Below are 16,332 nucleotides of genomic sequence, written 5' to 3'. Positions count from 1 at the left end.
TTAAAAACTAAGACTGAGTGTTCCGTAAGCCTTTACAGTGAACAAAGCTAGAATTTTTTTTTTTTTTATCATCCGAGTATACTACGAATTCTCAACTCCATGGGTTCTTTCTCATCTTTCCCTGTTGCATGTCTTTATCTACATTTTCCCATAGTGAAAATTTAGATTCCCATTCACACCAATATCTTTATTCATTTGCTCTACGCTACAGTAACACAAAAAAAATTAAAGTTTTGAAAATAGAACTACCTTATGACCCAGCAAGTTTTGGGTATATACCCCCAAAACTCAGAAACATTGATACGTAAAGACACATGCAGCCCCATGTTCATTGCAGCATTGTTCACAGTGGCCAGACATGGAAACAACCAAAAAGCCCGTCAATAGATGACTGGATAAAGAAGATGTGGCACATATACACTATGGAATACTACTCAGCCATAAGAAATGATGACATCGGATCATTTACAGCAAAATGGTTGGATCTTGATAACATTATATGAAGTGAAATAAGTAAATCAGAAAAAATCAGGAACTGCATTATTCCATACGTAGGTGGACATAAAAGTGAAACTATGAGACATTGATAAGAGTGTGGTGGTTATGGGGGGGGGAGGGGAGAGAGGGAGAGGGAAAGGGGGAGGGGGAGGGGCACAAAGAAAACTAGATAGAAGGTGACAGAGGACAATCTGACTTTGGGTGATGGGTATGCAACATAATTGAACAAGATAACCTGGACTTGTTATCTTTGAATATATGTATCCTGATTTATTGATGTCGCCCCATTAAAAAAATAAAATTATTTTTAAAAAAATTAAAGTTTTAACACCAATAAACCCATGAAATAGTGTTGAGGATTCCTTTGTAGCTGTCTTTGTTCTTAGAATTTATCCTGTTACAGATGTAGAGTCCATGTGCAGTGTTCTGAAGTAACTTGAATTATGATATCTTTGTGTTTATGTTTTTAATATTTACACATACTGTAGTTGTTTCCATTTGGTTCTCTTTGCATTTGACTTTAGCCTCCACTTTTTAACCTTTTTATTTATTTTTAGCTCATTAACTTGTGGGTGTTTCCCGCCTTTCCCTATCCTGTCAATAGTAGAAAATGCTAGCTTTGCCTGGTAACTTCTCAATAACATCCAAGGGTGGGCCCAATATGTTATTTGGGATCTCTTGGAATATTCTGATATGTTATTGCAGAGAAAGAAATGCAAGAGGCGCATGGAAGGGAGAGGATTGGGCACGAGAGTTCCCATTTCCTTTGAAAGATTGAGGCACAAAAATCACGGCAGTGTGAGGACTGAAGAGAGGGTTTGCCAGCAACCAGAGTCCAGGAGCAGGCAGCTCCACAGGGTGGGAATCGGGGTGGTCTGAGTCAGCCAAATTTCCCAATATAGCTCAATCCAAATAGTGACTACCAGTCTTTCCTCATCAATATCCTAACTTTCTCATAAGAAAATAGACAAACTATGGATTGAACTAATAAAACTTGGCAACATTGACGATCAAATGTGCCAGACTTAAAACTGTTCAAATTCTTCAGCTACAAGAGCTTATGTCTTGAAAAAACCTCATTAACTTTTATAGCATAGTCACAGAGAGCCCTTAAGTTTCTTTTTCTTTCTTTTTTTTTAGTGAGAGGAGGGGAGGCAGAGACAGACACGCATGTCCCTGGACGGAGACGCACCTGGCAAGTCCACTAGGGGGCGATGCTCTGCCCATCTGGGGCCCTTGCTTCTTTGCAACCGGAGCCATTTTTTTTAGCACCTGAGGCAAAGGCCATGGAGCCATCCTCAGCACCCAGGGCCAACTCGCTCTAATCAAGTCATGGCTGCAGGAGGGGAGGAGAAAAGAGAGAGAAGCAAGAGGGGGAGGGGGTTGGCACTTCTCCTATGTGCCCTGACTGGGAATCGAACCCAGGACATCCACATGCTGGGCAACTCTCTACCACTGAGCCAACCAGCCAGGATCCTTAAGTTTCAATTGATAACTTAAACTAATAACTTAGAACTCTTAGCTTGTGGTTCTTTCTTTTAGGTGTTCATGACAACACCTCCACAGTCCTTGAGTTCTGCCTGCCCTTCATACCACCTATGGAGGTGACACTTGGAAGCCCAAAGGCTTGACTGCATTTGGTTTCAGTACATGTGATCTATAGAATGACTTAATTAGCTATTTTGCTACTATTTACCATGGGCTGTGATAACCAGTTCCTCGCTGTTAGCTGGCCTCTCCTTGCCTTTATCCCAAACCAGGCCAAATAACTAAATCTCAACTCTCCAGGATCCTGCCACCACCACCATTCCCTGAGGATCCACTACCTACAGCATTCCTGGTAAAACTTTCTCCAGCAGTAAACTTCTTGAAACAATATTTAATGGGTAGCTCCCAGATTAACTGAGAAAACAGGGAAGAATAAAGAGAAGCTACGCAAATAATACTCAGCCAAATATAGAACCAAAGAGCTGTCTGTTAGGGCACCACTGCCACTGCCACTGCAACTGAACACAGGAACTGCAGCTTGCTGTTGTCACCCCTGGTATTCAATACAGGATCCAACACTTGGCAACACAGATACTGTTGAGCCTGCCAACTGGGTGCTGCTGCCACTGACACCAGAAAGAAATCTCCACTGTCCTTGTTTCTTTGTGTCATTAGTTTCAAATTCAAAATCCCAGATGAGTGCATCTGATCGGCAGAGTCTAGGACAAGGACCTACATCCCAGCTGGCAGAGGAGCTGGAATATCAGGTGTCTGTTCACTTCAACTTTTTTGGGGGAAGCAAGGCATCCCTCAAATACCAACAGGGTTCAGATGCTGAATATCAATAATTACAAGGGTCCTTTACACATATAGTGCTCTGGGCAAACACCACAGGTTGTAGACGATGTACACAGTACTGTTTGGTTTTAGTAATACTATATTTAACACATATAGCACAGTGCCTATCTCATAGCAGGCACTAAATAAATAGCAATTGCTATTTACACTATTATAAAGCTATCATAATTACTATCATAATCATGGTCATTATTATAACAAAATGTCCACCTACAGGGATCAATGAGTAAAGATTAAATGAGATAACAAAAGTCCCAGGTACACTGTAGAAACCAATGACAAAGAGGGCTAGACAGCCCCTCCTGATACCATGATCCTATATAAGACCCTCCAGAAATGAGGACCCCAGGATGGAAGGGGGAAACCCTAAACTGACAAAAATTAAGAATCTTCACCCTGATGGATCAGAGATTCAAAACAGAAAATAAGTTAATAGAATATCCAAAAGAGGTATACTTCTTGCAGACTTAATTATAGGTTGGTATTTACACACATCACAACTTTTTCCAGGTGCACTATACCAGTCAAGCAAGGTGCCTGTACAACGCTTCAGAGGCCCGGCCACAACCACTGTCTGAGTTCTTTACATATTGGCTACTATGGATACCAGATTGCCTCACCAGTGAAAACTGGTCCACCATGCATAGACTGTTCTGCAGTTTGTAAGGTGATCTGACCCCCAATTTATGCCTTAGGGGTCCTTGTCTCCTCTCAGGAAGTAAAAGTCACACAGGAACAGAAGCAACTAGTCTTAAGTGGCAGGGGGAGAGAAAGTAGCTGAGTCAACATAATGGTTGTGGGGTAAACTGTTTAGTAGCTGCACCTTCCTCCCATTCTAGCATCCATGACCCTTTGCAATGTGACCTTTCTGCTTCTCCCATTCATAACTGAGTTCTATTTCCCCAAACTCTTGAGTTTAGACCAGCCTTTTAACTTGCTTTCACCAACAGCATGTGGAGGAAGTGATACTGAGTTCTGAAGCCTAGGCCTACAGGGCCCTTACAATATCTGTCTTAGCCTCTCGATATACTGCCCCGAGAACATCAAACTATGGAGAAGCTTGGGGTTAAAGACAACATGGAAGGAGGCCAAGCCATCCCAGTTGTCCCAGCTGAATCCATTCCATCCAACCTACTCCATCCAGTCCAGGCAAGGTAAGCAAAACTGCCAACCAACACACAAAATCGTAAGAAAGAACACATGGTAATTGTTTAAAGCTAAGTTTGGGATTGTTGATTAGTGTGAGCACCATGTAAGCTGGTCTAGTGTAAAGGAGAATGAAGGTCCACACAGAGGAGAATCAAAGGGCCTCAGGTGACTGCCAATGCCAATTATGAAACTTCTGAGTGGTGTCCTCTCCGACCCTCTGACCTTCAGCAAAAATCAAGCAAAAGCAGCAGACTTCCCACTCAGTCCACAGAATTGAGAAACAATCCTTGACTTGTCTTTCTCTTGCTCCCATGTTTTACCTACTGGCAAACCCTGCAAACTTTACCTTAAAATACATGCAGAATCTGATCTCTTTCATCAATTTTATCACTCATACTGGTCCAGGCTACCATCATCTCTCACATGGGTTATAAATGGCCTCCTAACAAGTCTTTTTGGAATGACTAAAATATTGTGTATCTTGATTGTGATGTTGGATATATGACTATGTAAATTTGTCAAAATTTATTGAGCTGTTCAGTTTTATTTTTTATTATTATTTTTTTTGACAGAGAGAGGACAGATAGGGACAGACAGGAAGAGAGAGAGATGAGAGGCATCAATTCTTCGCTAAAGTACCTTAGTTGTTCATTGATTGCTTTCTCTTATGTGCCTTAACTGGGGGGCTATAACAGAGCGAGTGACCCCTGGTTCAATCCAGCAACCATGGGGCCATGTCTATGATCCCACTCAAGCCAGTAACTCTGTGCTTAAACTGGTGAGATCATGCTCAAGCTGGTGACCTCAGGTTTTGAAACTGGGTCCTCTGTGTCCTAGTCTGAAGTTCTATCCACTGTGCCACCACCTGCTCAGGTGAGCTGTACAATTTTAAAAGGTGGATTTTACTCTAAATTATAAATCAATGACCTTGAACTATTTAAAAAGTAACCACCTAGGTAGCTCAGTTGGTTAGAAATTGTCCCGATATGCCAACGTTTTGGGTTCGATCTCACTCAGGGCACATATAAGAATCAATGAATGCAGAAATAAGTGGAACAAGAAATCGGTTTCTTTCTCTCTCTGAAATAAGAAAATTTTAGAATTAAAATTTAAAAAAAAAAAAGTATCCACGCAAGCTTTCAGGTCATTTTTAAAGTACAATGCATCCATGTTAAACCAACTGCATTTTTTCCTAGGACACGTGCAAAACAATCTTCAGTATGAAACAAAGAGAAGAACCCAGCTGTAGAAATATTGGCATTTACTCTAAACAAATGCATATACAAGTCTATTTCAGAATTTATAGAACCAGCTATACTTGTAATAAATTCCGTCAAGGAGAAAACTTAATGAGCTATTGTAGGAAAAAATCTCTTTATTAAATGATCCTGTATATCACAGAAAGTAATTCAAGAAGCAATTTCTATCATCAGCTGGTGCTCATATTTTTGCTTTACAGATGAATGGACTGATTGATATGCAGAGGACTGGTATCACCTGTTGGCATACTTGCAGTACATATTTGAAAAAGGCTTAATTACTTTTTGTTCTCTTTAACTAAAACCTATGCCATAAAAAAAAGGGTTGTTAAAAATTCAATTGCGCCTGATCAGGTGGTGGCACAGTGGATGGAGCATCGGACTGGGATGCAGAGGACCTGGGTTCGAGACCCTGTGGTCGCCAGCATGAGTGCAGGTTCATCTGGTTTGAGGGGAAAGCCCACCAGCTTGAACCCAAGGTCGCTGGCTCCAGCAAGGGGTTACTTGGTCTACTGAAGGCCCGCGGTCAAGGCACATGTGAGAGAGCAATCGCGGTCAAGGCACATGTGAGAGAGCAATCAATGAACAACTAAGGTGTTGCAACGCGCAATGAAAAACTGATGATTGATGCTTCTCATCTCTCTCCATTCCTGTCTGTCCCTGTCTATCCCTCTCTCTGACTCACTCTCTGTCTCTGTAAAAAATAAAAATAAATAAATAAAAATTAAAAAAAGATATACCTTTAAAAATTCAATTGCTTATTTTGTAAGTCATAATGAGTAGCAAAAAGTATATTAAAGTCAGAATGATGGAGCATCAGCAGAGTGCAGCACAGGAGCTTTAGTTGGAATTAAAGTCGCAGCCACTACTATATATTATTCACAGAAAATAGTGGTCAAGTATCTCCTTGTCTTGAGTCAGTACTGGAAGAGTGAACACAGCCGTACTGTGACTATGGGAGCAGTCTTTATCAGTACTCAGGTCAAGTCTAAGAGTGCCTGGCTGCTTTTCCATACTTGTGAATACCGTCCAGCAATGATGGAGCAGAGGCTGCAACTTGTCTCCCCAAATCTACTCCACTTTCATTCCCTTCTAAGGAGGTAAGGTACTCAGCTTCTCACAGCTTAAGGTGGCAAATGATGTGTTATGGGACCTTTTGAAGAGCCCCTTCAAAAAAGACATAATTCTCAATTCCTGGTCAGGGCACACAGAAGCAGCCATCTGCTTCCCTCCCTCTGCCTCTCCCCCTTCTCTCCCAATGTCAGTGGCTCAATTGGTTCAAGTGTGGCCCCAGGTGCTGAGGACAGCTTGGTTGGTCCAAGCATCAGCCTCAGTGCTAAAAATAGCTCAGTACTAGAGCACTGGCCCTAGGTGGGGTTGCTGGGTAGATCCCAGTCAGGGCGCATGGGGGAGTCTGCCTCACTATATCCCCTCTTCTCACCTTAAAGAAAAAAAGACATTTTCTGGCATTTTTCTTTCCACTTTCTCTTGGGAGGAAATGTGTTGTGTCTCTCAGTTCTGTGAGCAGCTCTAGGAAATACATTGAACCTGAGGAGGGTGGGTCTTAGAAATCTCTGATTTATAGCCAGTTGGTCAAAAGCACTGGTAACAACCTGGACTTGTATCTGGCAAGGGGAGCCAGGAGTCTTGGAGCACTGCACCTTAACCCGTGGAATCGACGCTATGTCTGGGTAGACAGGTCAGAACTAAGCTGAACTGTAAGACATCCCAGCTGGTGTCTGGAGAGGAACTCGGTGCTGTGTGGGAACCCCACCCTTCACTTACTGAAAGTTGTCTCAGAATCATTTTACACAGAAAAGTCACAGATACAACCAGCAAGACAAATTAGCAGTTGTCTTCCTGATTTATTAGCACTGGTTTGACAAAATTAGTGAGAAATATGCCTAAAGAAAGCTGACTCAACCCTGTTAGCACATAATACAAACGCTTCTCTCATTACATTCTTTTTTTTTTTTTTTTTGAGAGCACGAATGCAGTCCCCCACTACCACAAACTATGCAGTCGAGTTTCCCACATTTGGGGAAATCGCAGGGGTCAGCACATCCGAAGTGCAATGGATAAGCCTCGCCCTGGGAAAACCACCTTCGTGATCATGGTATCTCCCCTGCCAAGTAAGTATTCTCATTACATTCTTTACAGTGGAGAAAACCTCTCCAAACTCTTCCTCAGAACTTCCCCCACTTAAAAAAAGTCATAAAAGTAAGTAAAGCCATAAAAGTATTAGGGAGAAAAACTATAATTAAAAAAAAAAATCCTCCCGAGGTAGGAAAGGCCTTTTAAAATATGATATAAGTTGATTAGGAAAAAAAATTTTTTAATAAAATATAAAATAAAAATTGATACATTAATTATACAAATATTTTAAACACTGTAAAAGTAAAAAATAATTTTCAAAATTATTTTTTGGGGGGAAATTATTTATAAGACATAAATGGCCAATTTCCCTAATCTCCTCAAAATATTTTTAAATCACTAACAAAATTAAAAATTAAGAAGAGAAACAATTTTCAATGACAGGTGTCAAACCCTTCAGAAAGGCTAGGGTACTTGGTAACACTGAAAATAGTTCGTTGTCAGTCTACATAAGAACTCAGCCCCTGAGGCTCCCTCCTTGATTCCACGTAGCCAGATTCATGCACAACTTCAATGTGTTTGCTAGCGTGCACATACACATTCAAATCAACGAGTTTTCACTTTGAAGTTAATTCTAATAGGTTTTCAAGTCTCTATAATAAATATTCAGCCAGAGTTTAGATAATGAAATACCAATATATGGCTTCACATGGTCATCAAAATTCTGTGACAAGTCTACTTTCATCCTTTCTAAATTATCCCAACAGTCCTGGGGAAACAAGTGACAAAAATCTGGTTCTAAACCCGAACCGACATTTTCTGAATCAATCAAACCACATATTCCTTGTTCTTAGAAAATAAAAGAATTGGATTTGAAAATTTTCTCCTGGGCAAAAAGGGTATTTCAAAGCTAAAGCTAAATATATGAAATTTTGAAAGTTGTCTTCAAAAACCAGTCACACCATTATAACAGTGAATATAAGTTAAGTCCTCCTTGGAGAGAAATAACCAAAAAACCTCCCAAATTATGATCACCACCTTCATACATCCCAACATATTTATTTTTAAAATAATTCAAATACAGAATTCAGAACATGCAACAATGTCTTTTATTATGCATGGGTTTTAGAAATTATTCCCTTAATCTCTCCATACACAGGCAAAAATAAAGTGTACTGTTTAACATAGTAGAACCTGCAAAACTGATCATTGCCTACAGCAGGGAAAATTATCCCCCAGACCTGCTTAACCAGGAGGCCAGTTCATCTGCCGACCCCCAAGAACATGAAGATGAACGTGATAGACAGACTGCCCGCCGTCGGAGCCCTCGTTGACCACCATCCGGTACCCCCTCTTCAGGCCCAGGTCAGCAGCACATTTCTTGCCAACAATCATTAAATGCCCAAGAAGCTGTCAAAGAGGAATAAAAGTTTCTTAAATTCAAGCAATTTACAACTTTCTATCATTAAATAATGAACTACCAAGCTGAAACAGTAAATTAAAAAACTGCCAGGTGAAAACATACTTCTTTGGGCAAAGATTTGGAAACTCTTTTAATCCTAATACAATATAACTTACAATAAAAAAAACCCAGTAAGATCAAATACATATTTATTACTCTTTCAATAAAAGAATTAGAAACATAAATCTATTGCTCACTTGAAACAATTTTTAAATTAAACTGCAAATGGCATTTAAGTGTTCTTAATAAAGCAAGACATCCTGCTTGCTTGTTATGGGGCAGCGTATCAGTCAGGATAGATTTGGTTATGCTGTGGTAACAAACTACCCCTAAACCTGGTTGAAAACAAAGAAATATTTCTTGTGTTCACTACATGTTCATCACAAGTTGACCAGGCTCTATTTCTATATTTTTTTCATTTTGAAATCCAGGCTGAAGCAGCAGTCGAATAATCGTAGTGATAGAGGAAAAAGAGGACATGGCAAACCAAGTGCTACCGTTTAAAGTTTCCACTCAAAAAACATACATCATTTCTGCTTGCATTCACTGGCCAAATAAAGTCATATTGTTGTAATGTAACCAGCGAGTTCCACAAAGACACCAAGTCCAGATGAATTTTTGAGGAGTTTATTAATTAGCTAACTAGCTACACAGGGCACAATCCCAAATCATGTAGCTCAGAATATAGCTCTGAGGCTGGTTATATAGACATGATCACATACTGGCTGGGGGGAAAAGGAGGGGAGCAAGGTACTAAAGTCATTCACTGATAAGCTTGCAACATTTATCTATAGGATCTATTAAAAGGAAAAACATTCTTACATATTAAGACCACAAGATAACATAGCAGTGCTAGAAGTTTACCATACCAACACAGTAGCAGCAAATGTTTTACATATCAAAGACATTCCCAAATCTTCTAGGGTTTACAACCTATCCCTGTTGCCACAATAGTGGGAAATGAAATGTTTAGCTTAAAATAAAGTGAGAACCTAAATGAAATTACCTTTGCTAAGAGTGTTAGGGCTAGCTTACTAGGAAACCTAATAAACTAGTCCTTCCTTGCTTAGTTCACAAGTTTTTATACATATAAAGGATTTCAAAAGGGATGATTATTACAAAGCATATAAAATGTTACAGAATGCAGGTTTTTCAAGCAAGGGGAGTGATCTCGTGATCCCTTTGTCTAGACCAGCGGTTCTCAACCTGTGGGTTGCGACCCCGGCAGGGGTCAAACGACCAAAACACAGGGGTCGCCTAAAACCATCGGAAAATACATATTTCCGATGGCTTTAGCCGCTGAGAAGCCACGCTACCATCTGCAGCAGCACTATTCAGCTTGAACACCGCGCGTTCCAAACTGAATGCCTGCGGTCATGCGCAGACGTGACTGCATCATCCGTAGGGGGTCTAAGGGGTGGGGGAACGCTCCACAGTCCATAGCAGCGCATTATGTGTGTCCGGCGCTTGCTGACGTCATCAGTGGGTGGGTGCAGCAAGCGCCGGAGGACAGAAGCCTAGGAGGCGGAGAGCCAGGAGAGCCAAGAGAGCCTGCGAGACAGCCTGCTGGTGTAAAAAAGGTTAATAATGTAAAAACAGTACACACACCATACACACAATACTGTGTAAGTGTAAGGTGCTTTGTGTGTAATCATTACACAGTACACAAAGCAGCTTACACTTACACAAAGCACCATACATTTACAGTGTGAACTACATTGGTCTTACACTATAAGAGACCACTATAAGATGTAGTTCACACTGTTCCCCAATGTATAATTATCTCCCATATCTCCCACTATTTTCCCATATTCTGAATGAGGAAACTGCTGAAATCAATGGTTTCCAGCATTGAATCCGCCCATTGATTTCATTGGGAGTGCGGAGAATTTTGTGGAAGAGAGCTCCCGAGAATCTCGGGTTACCACACAATCCGCTGCAGCCTCCTTTTGATTTCAATGAGAGGCAGAGAAATGACAGTTTCCGACACATTTCTTCCTCTCCTATTCAAGTCAATGGGAGGCCGCAGCGGATTCTGCTCAAATATAGAGCATGTTGCTTAATTTTTTTCACGCTAGAACTTTTCCTAGAGCAGAAAAATTCCAAAGGTGGAATCCGCCACCCCCAATAGACTGAAAGAGGCCTCACACCGAGGAATCTGCTGTGCAGATTCTGCAGTTTAAAAGATCTGCCTCCTATAGAAGTTTATTGGGGGCGGCGGATAGGTAAGGAGGTCCATTAGTAACAAATATTTCTCAATATATAATTAAATATTGTTTTTGTGATTAATCACTATGTTTAAATTATGTTTGATTTGTAGCAATGAGAATACATAATGCATATCAGGTATTTACATTCCGAATCATAACTGTAGCAAAATTACAGTTATGAAGTAGCCACCAAAATTATTTTTTGGTTTGAGGTCACCGCAACATGAGGAACTGTATTGCAGGGTCACGGCATTAGAAAGGTTGAGAACCACTGGTCTAGGCTCTAACATACGTCACTCTCAGGACTCCAGGAGGGGAGGAAGAGTTAGGATCAGCGTAAGAATTTTTAATTAAGATATGTAAACATTGTCTCCTAAAGGATCTTAAGGAAGGGGAACAAGAAGTTTCAGATAAGCTTATCTTCTTGATTTTTCTTCTTCAGAAAGGAGGGGTAAGGGGGCCTGACTCTTCCTTTTAAAATACAGTGTGTCCGTAAAGTTATGGTGCACTTTTGATCAGTCACAGGAAAGCAACAAAAGACAATAGAAATGTGAAATCTACACCAAATAAAAGGAAAACTCTCCCAGTTTCATACCTATTCAGTGCAGTTCGATGTGGGCTCACACACAGATTTTTTAGGGCTCCTTAGGTAGCTATCCCGTATAGCCTCTACAGACTCGTCACTGACAGATGGCCTACCAGAACGGGGTTTCTCCACCAAACTGCCGGTTTCCTTCAACTGCTTATCCTACCAAGGAATGTTATTCCTATGTGGTGGCGCTTCCTTATAAATGCGCCGATAGTCACGTTACACTTTGGTCAAGGATTCGAATTTAGCGAGCCACAGAACACACTGAACTTTCCTCTGTACCATCCACATCTCGACTGGCATCGCTGTGGGCTGCTCCGCTGTATACATGATGTTACGTCATCATCTGCGCATGCGCACACGCTGCCACATCATCCTACAGAAACTGGGAGGGTTTTCCTTTTATTTAGTGCAGATTTCACATTTCTATCGTCTTTTGTTGCTTTCCTGTGACCGGTTAAAAGTGCACCTTGACTATACAGACACACTGTACTAATAACGTTAACAAGTTTTGCAATTTCTTGGCACCTTATCACAGTATCACCAGTCCTGACTGACATCAATGAGGCAGCAAGTATAATGCACCTCTAAAGAACAGTGAATATTTAAAAGCAATTATACACTCTACCACAGAGGGTTAGGAAACAATTTTAATTGAGGTCTGTACCTTCTGGCAAAACCAAATAATTATTTTTCTTTCCTTTAACAGTATTAATAAAAGAAGAGTTCATTAACCCCTCCTAGCTGATATGCTATTTCTTTGTTGAAGAAAAATGAGTCTCATCAACTAATCCTTATGAAGAATGCTTTCTGCTTAAGACTGCGATAATGCATGTTAACTAGAATTATTGTGATCATTTCATAATAAATACATCTCTCAAATCATTATGTTGTATACCTTAAACTAATATAATGTCAATTATATCTCATTATTTAAAATTCAAAATATTTATACATTGTATTTAAGCCCTAATGATTTAGTTTTCCTAAGTAATGACCTTAGTAAGATGAAAATATAACATCAGTTTAAGGTTAAAATTTAGTCTCCCAATTTAAAAAGCAAGAAAATAAAAATTGTGCTAGTAAATTTACTTACACTTTCGTCATCATCTTCTGCTACAGAAATCTGGGATATATGCTTCTTGGGTATCACCAGAAAATGTGTTGGTGCTTGAGGGGAAATGTCATGGAAAGCAAGACACTAAGGAGGAGAGGGGAGAAATCAAAGTTTAGTATATCATTTAGTAAACTAAACTTAATTCATTCACAATAACCCCATGGGAGACACTGTATAGTAAAATGCTAGGAAATCAGTACTGTACCCAATACATGTAGTTTCCTGATACTTATCATGAATTTACAGTCTAATGAGAAGACTCACTTTAAACAAAAATATAACCAAAGAACCTACATGGTACAAAGAGAAAGTAAAGGGTGAAATACATGATTATCAGAGGAAAACCTGATTTAGATTGGGTGATCAGGGCCAACCATTTTGAGGCAGCAACATTTAAAGTGAGATCCAAAGCATGAGTACAAATTACATAGGCAAATCCTTTTCTACCTTTCCCGTTTGATCTCATATAACTCTTCCAGCTCAAGTTACACTGTCCATCTCTGTCTAGCCTCTGGGCTTTTTCAAGTGCAGTTTCCTCCACTACAATGATCCTCTCTCCCCTTAACCCCAACTTCGGCCAACCTAAACGGCTCTTCATTCCTCAGCTCCCAGTATAGCTCCCAGAAGATATCCAAGGATATCTTCTCTGATTCCCCTCTCCACCTAGGCCAGGAGCTCTTGGCTGTGTAATTTCCAGGTTTATTCCTTTACTGCAGTGATCAGTTTTTTAATTACATACTTGTAATTACATAAATACCTATTTCTTCCCATTGTACTAAACAATTTAAGAAATATATCTATTCTTTTTTGTAGAAATGAAGAGGATAAGTAGCATGTATACTAAGAAATACAGAATGTTTTTGTATCTCTTGTTCCCTACTGAAGGTGTAAGCTACTTAGAACCTATCTTGCTTACCTATGTCAGTGATTCTGCTGGGTATTCCATACCAAATGCTGATTCATTTAGATTGCCTCATGCTGCTGTACAGTTGGGACTATGGTGGCTCAAAAGTCAGTATTTAACGATCACTTATAAAAACCAACTGAAAATATTTCAAAAGAAATGTGTACTCTCCAAAACAGTTCAAAAAGAACTTCCCCAACTAGTAACAAATATATTTAAAGTTATCCTCGAGGAAGCTAATTATATTTTAGCTTAACATTTTGAATGTAAGAACACTCCTAACAGCATGAAGTGGAATGTCTTCCTTATATTTCATAGTTCTTAATTTCACAAAGGTTACAGAATCATGTAAAATCATCCAACCTTTCTGCCAATCTTTTTATCTGAGATCCAAACCCATAAATACTACGGCCCACTAAATATTTCACCCAAGATGTCTGAAAGTCGCATCAATTCGGCCCTTCTAAACTGAACTTCACTTATGGTGAAGCCATCAAGAACTACGATTCTAGTCTCTTGGCATAAAAGTGCTTTTTGACAAATATAAACGGGACCATTCTCCCCGGGAGGGGCACCCGGAAAGCCAATCCCGGAAGCGGGCCCACTGAGCTTCAAGTCCGCGACAAAGTAGGGGCTGGGGGTGGGGTGGAGTGGGGGCTGGGGCTGGGGGCGGGGAGGAGTGGGGGCTGGGGCTGGGGGCGGGGAGGAGTGGGGCCTGGGGAGGAGAGGGGGCTGGGGGCGGGGAGGAGAGGGCTCAGGGCCGGCCCCACACGCTCCCCAGCCCCAAGACTCCGGGGACCGCCCGTAGGCCGCCTGTGCGCGGGAGATCGCGGAGATTGAGCCGAGTCCGGGCGCGATCGGGTTTCGCCCAGTCAGGCAGAGCGCGGGCGAGATTGTGAGATTCCTGCCACAGCCGAGTTCCGAGGCAGCCGCGGGGCGGGCGGCGCCCACACCGAGGACCCAGCGCGCCCTGCACGCGCGCCCAGACCCCGCGAGGCGGCCCCGCGGGCGCCCGGCGGCCTGGCCCGGCCCGCGCCCGGGCTGATAAAGCGTAACCGGAGCGCCGGCACGCGCCGGCAGGCCGCTGGCTGGGGGCCCGAGGCAGAGGCCGCGCCGGGCGCCCGGTCCCGTCCTCGCGCGGCCCCGCGCCGCCGCCCGACCCTTCTCTTCTCTCCGCGGGACCCCCGGTCCAGGAATGGCCGCCCGCCTCCGCCCACGAACGAGGCAGCGCCCGGTGCCTACCTGGTCATCCTCAAAAATGATTTTGGCCGGGATTTCCTTGCGAATGATCTTCCCGAAGATCGTGTCGCCACCAGGCCGAGCGGCCTGAGCCCTGGCGATCTCCTCAGCCATCGCGGCTCCCCACCCGCACCTCCGCCAGGGGAGAAGCTCGGGAGCAGGGTGGGGCGGGGGAGTGGGCAGGGGGCGGGAAGCGCGCGGCCAAGCCTGCGCGGGACCGCTGCCCCGCTGCCGACCTGGTCCTGCGCCTGCGCACTGGCTACCTCCGCTGTCGGTGCGGCGGCCGCGTGGCAGCCGAAGGCGAGCGGCGGGGCGATACCCGACACGGGAAATGTTTTTGATTCCAGGCTCCTCCAAGGAGCAAGGAGCCGCACTGATGTCATTTTTCTTTATTCCTTTTTTGTCTCTCAGGGGCAGAAGTTACTGTTATAAGCCATTCTTCGCTTGCTTTATGGACCCTTGTAGGAAAAAGTGGATACTGTAACTGAAAAGATTTGTTAATCCAAGCAGTGCTGGCCATGTTTGCTGGGTGAGATACCGTGACACGTTAATTTCTTAGACACAGCTAAGAAATTTCTTGACTCCAGCACGTAAGATCTTGTATCATTTTTCCCCATCCCTCTAACAGTGATTCTCAACCGGGACTGCACATTAAAATCACTTGGGGAGATTTTAAAAAATCTCGCGAACCTGACATCAGTAGTGTATAAATGCCCCTACACTCCTACAAAGAATTTTTCCTGGCAGTAATCAACGATGTCAAATGCCCCACCTTAAAGGACCAGAATTTCCTTTACCCCACATCTTCCTCCATACCTTTGCTCCTATTTTAGAGTTTTCTGTATCTTGTGTCCACATTCTCATCTTTCTGTTTTTGAGCCCATTCCTCTCTTGTGAAAATCACTAAGGACCTCTCCTTACAAAATCCGATAGCTAATTCCAGTTCTCATCATACTAGACCTCTTGGCATCATGGGTCACTGTTGACCATTCTCTCTTAGCAATAGTCCACTCACCAACGTCTGGATCCTATTTCTCTGTCCTTCACAGGGATTCTGTTCTTGGCCCTCTTTTCTAGCTAACAATCTCCAAGTGTCCTTATTAAGAAAAATTAACTATACCTCCCGGACTATCCTATATGATTATATTTTACCACTTTATCTCTGCGAAAATACCTTTAGCAGCCCCCTTTGATATCAAAAGTGTCCCATTTGTTACTTTTGCTATCAAAGACACTACTGGGACAATTGGTGAAATCTAAATAATGCCTATAAATTATATAGTAGTTTTGAAAGGCATGTTAATTTCCTCACGTATCCACAGCAAAACGATCAAAATCAGTTGATCTGTGCTGGGGCTCTATAACTTAGGTTTCTAACATGTTTCTAGGTGGTGCAGTTACTGCTGGCCCTGGAACTATAATTTGAGAAACACTGATGTAAGAGAATGCCTTTTTCATGGGAAAC

The 16,332-nt window shown here is 42.1% G+C and overlaps 1 protein-coding gene and 1 non-coding gene across 2 annotated transcripts; both read right to left on the bottom strand.

The window, feature by feature from the left end:
* Positions 1–7,232: 7,232 nt before the first annotated feature.
* LOC136336756 (U1 spliceosomal RNA) lies at positions 7,233–7,392 on the bottom strand. The gene has a single exon (XR_010731578.1). It is a non-coding gene; the product is annotated as a U1 spliceosomal RNA (small nuclear RNA).
* Positions 7,393–8,432: 1,040 nt separating this feature from the next.
* Positions 8,433–15,113, bottom strand: HINT1 (histidine triad nucleotide binding protein 1). The gene is made up of 3 exons (XM_066272242.1): positions 14,871–15,113; positions 12,704–12,808; positions 8,433–8,756 (listed from the first exon to the last, which is right to left on the bottom strand). Exons 1-3 carry the CDS (start codon positions 14,979–14,981, stop codon positions 8,592–8,594), a joined length of 381 nt encoding a protein of 126 aa, XP_066128339.1. The 5' UTR covers positions 14,982–15,113; the 3' UTR covers positions 8,433–8,591.
* Positions 15,114–16,332: the final 1,219 nt, after the last annotated feature.

This window comes from Saccopteryx bilineata, chromosome 4 (genome assembly GCF_036850765.1).
Source record: "Saccopteryx bilineata isolate mSacBil1 chromosome 4, mSacBil1_pri_phased_curated, whole genome shotgun sequence".
NCBI classification, from domain to species: domain Eukaryota; kingdom Metazoa; phylum Chordata; class Mammalia; order Chiroptera; family Emballonuridae; genus Saccopteryx; species Saccopteryx bilineata.
Note: the sequence above shows the minus strand (reverse complement) of the source record. Positions and strands in the feature narration are given on the sequence as shown.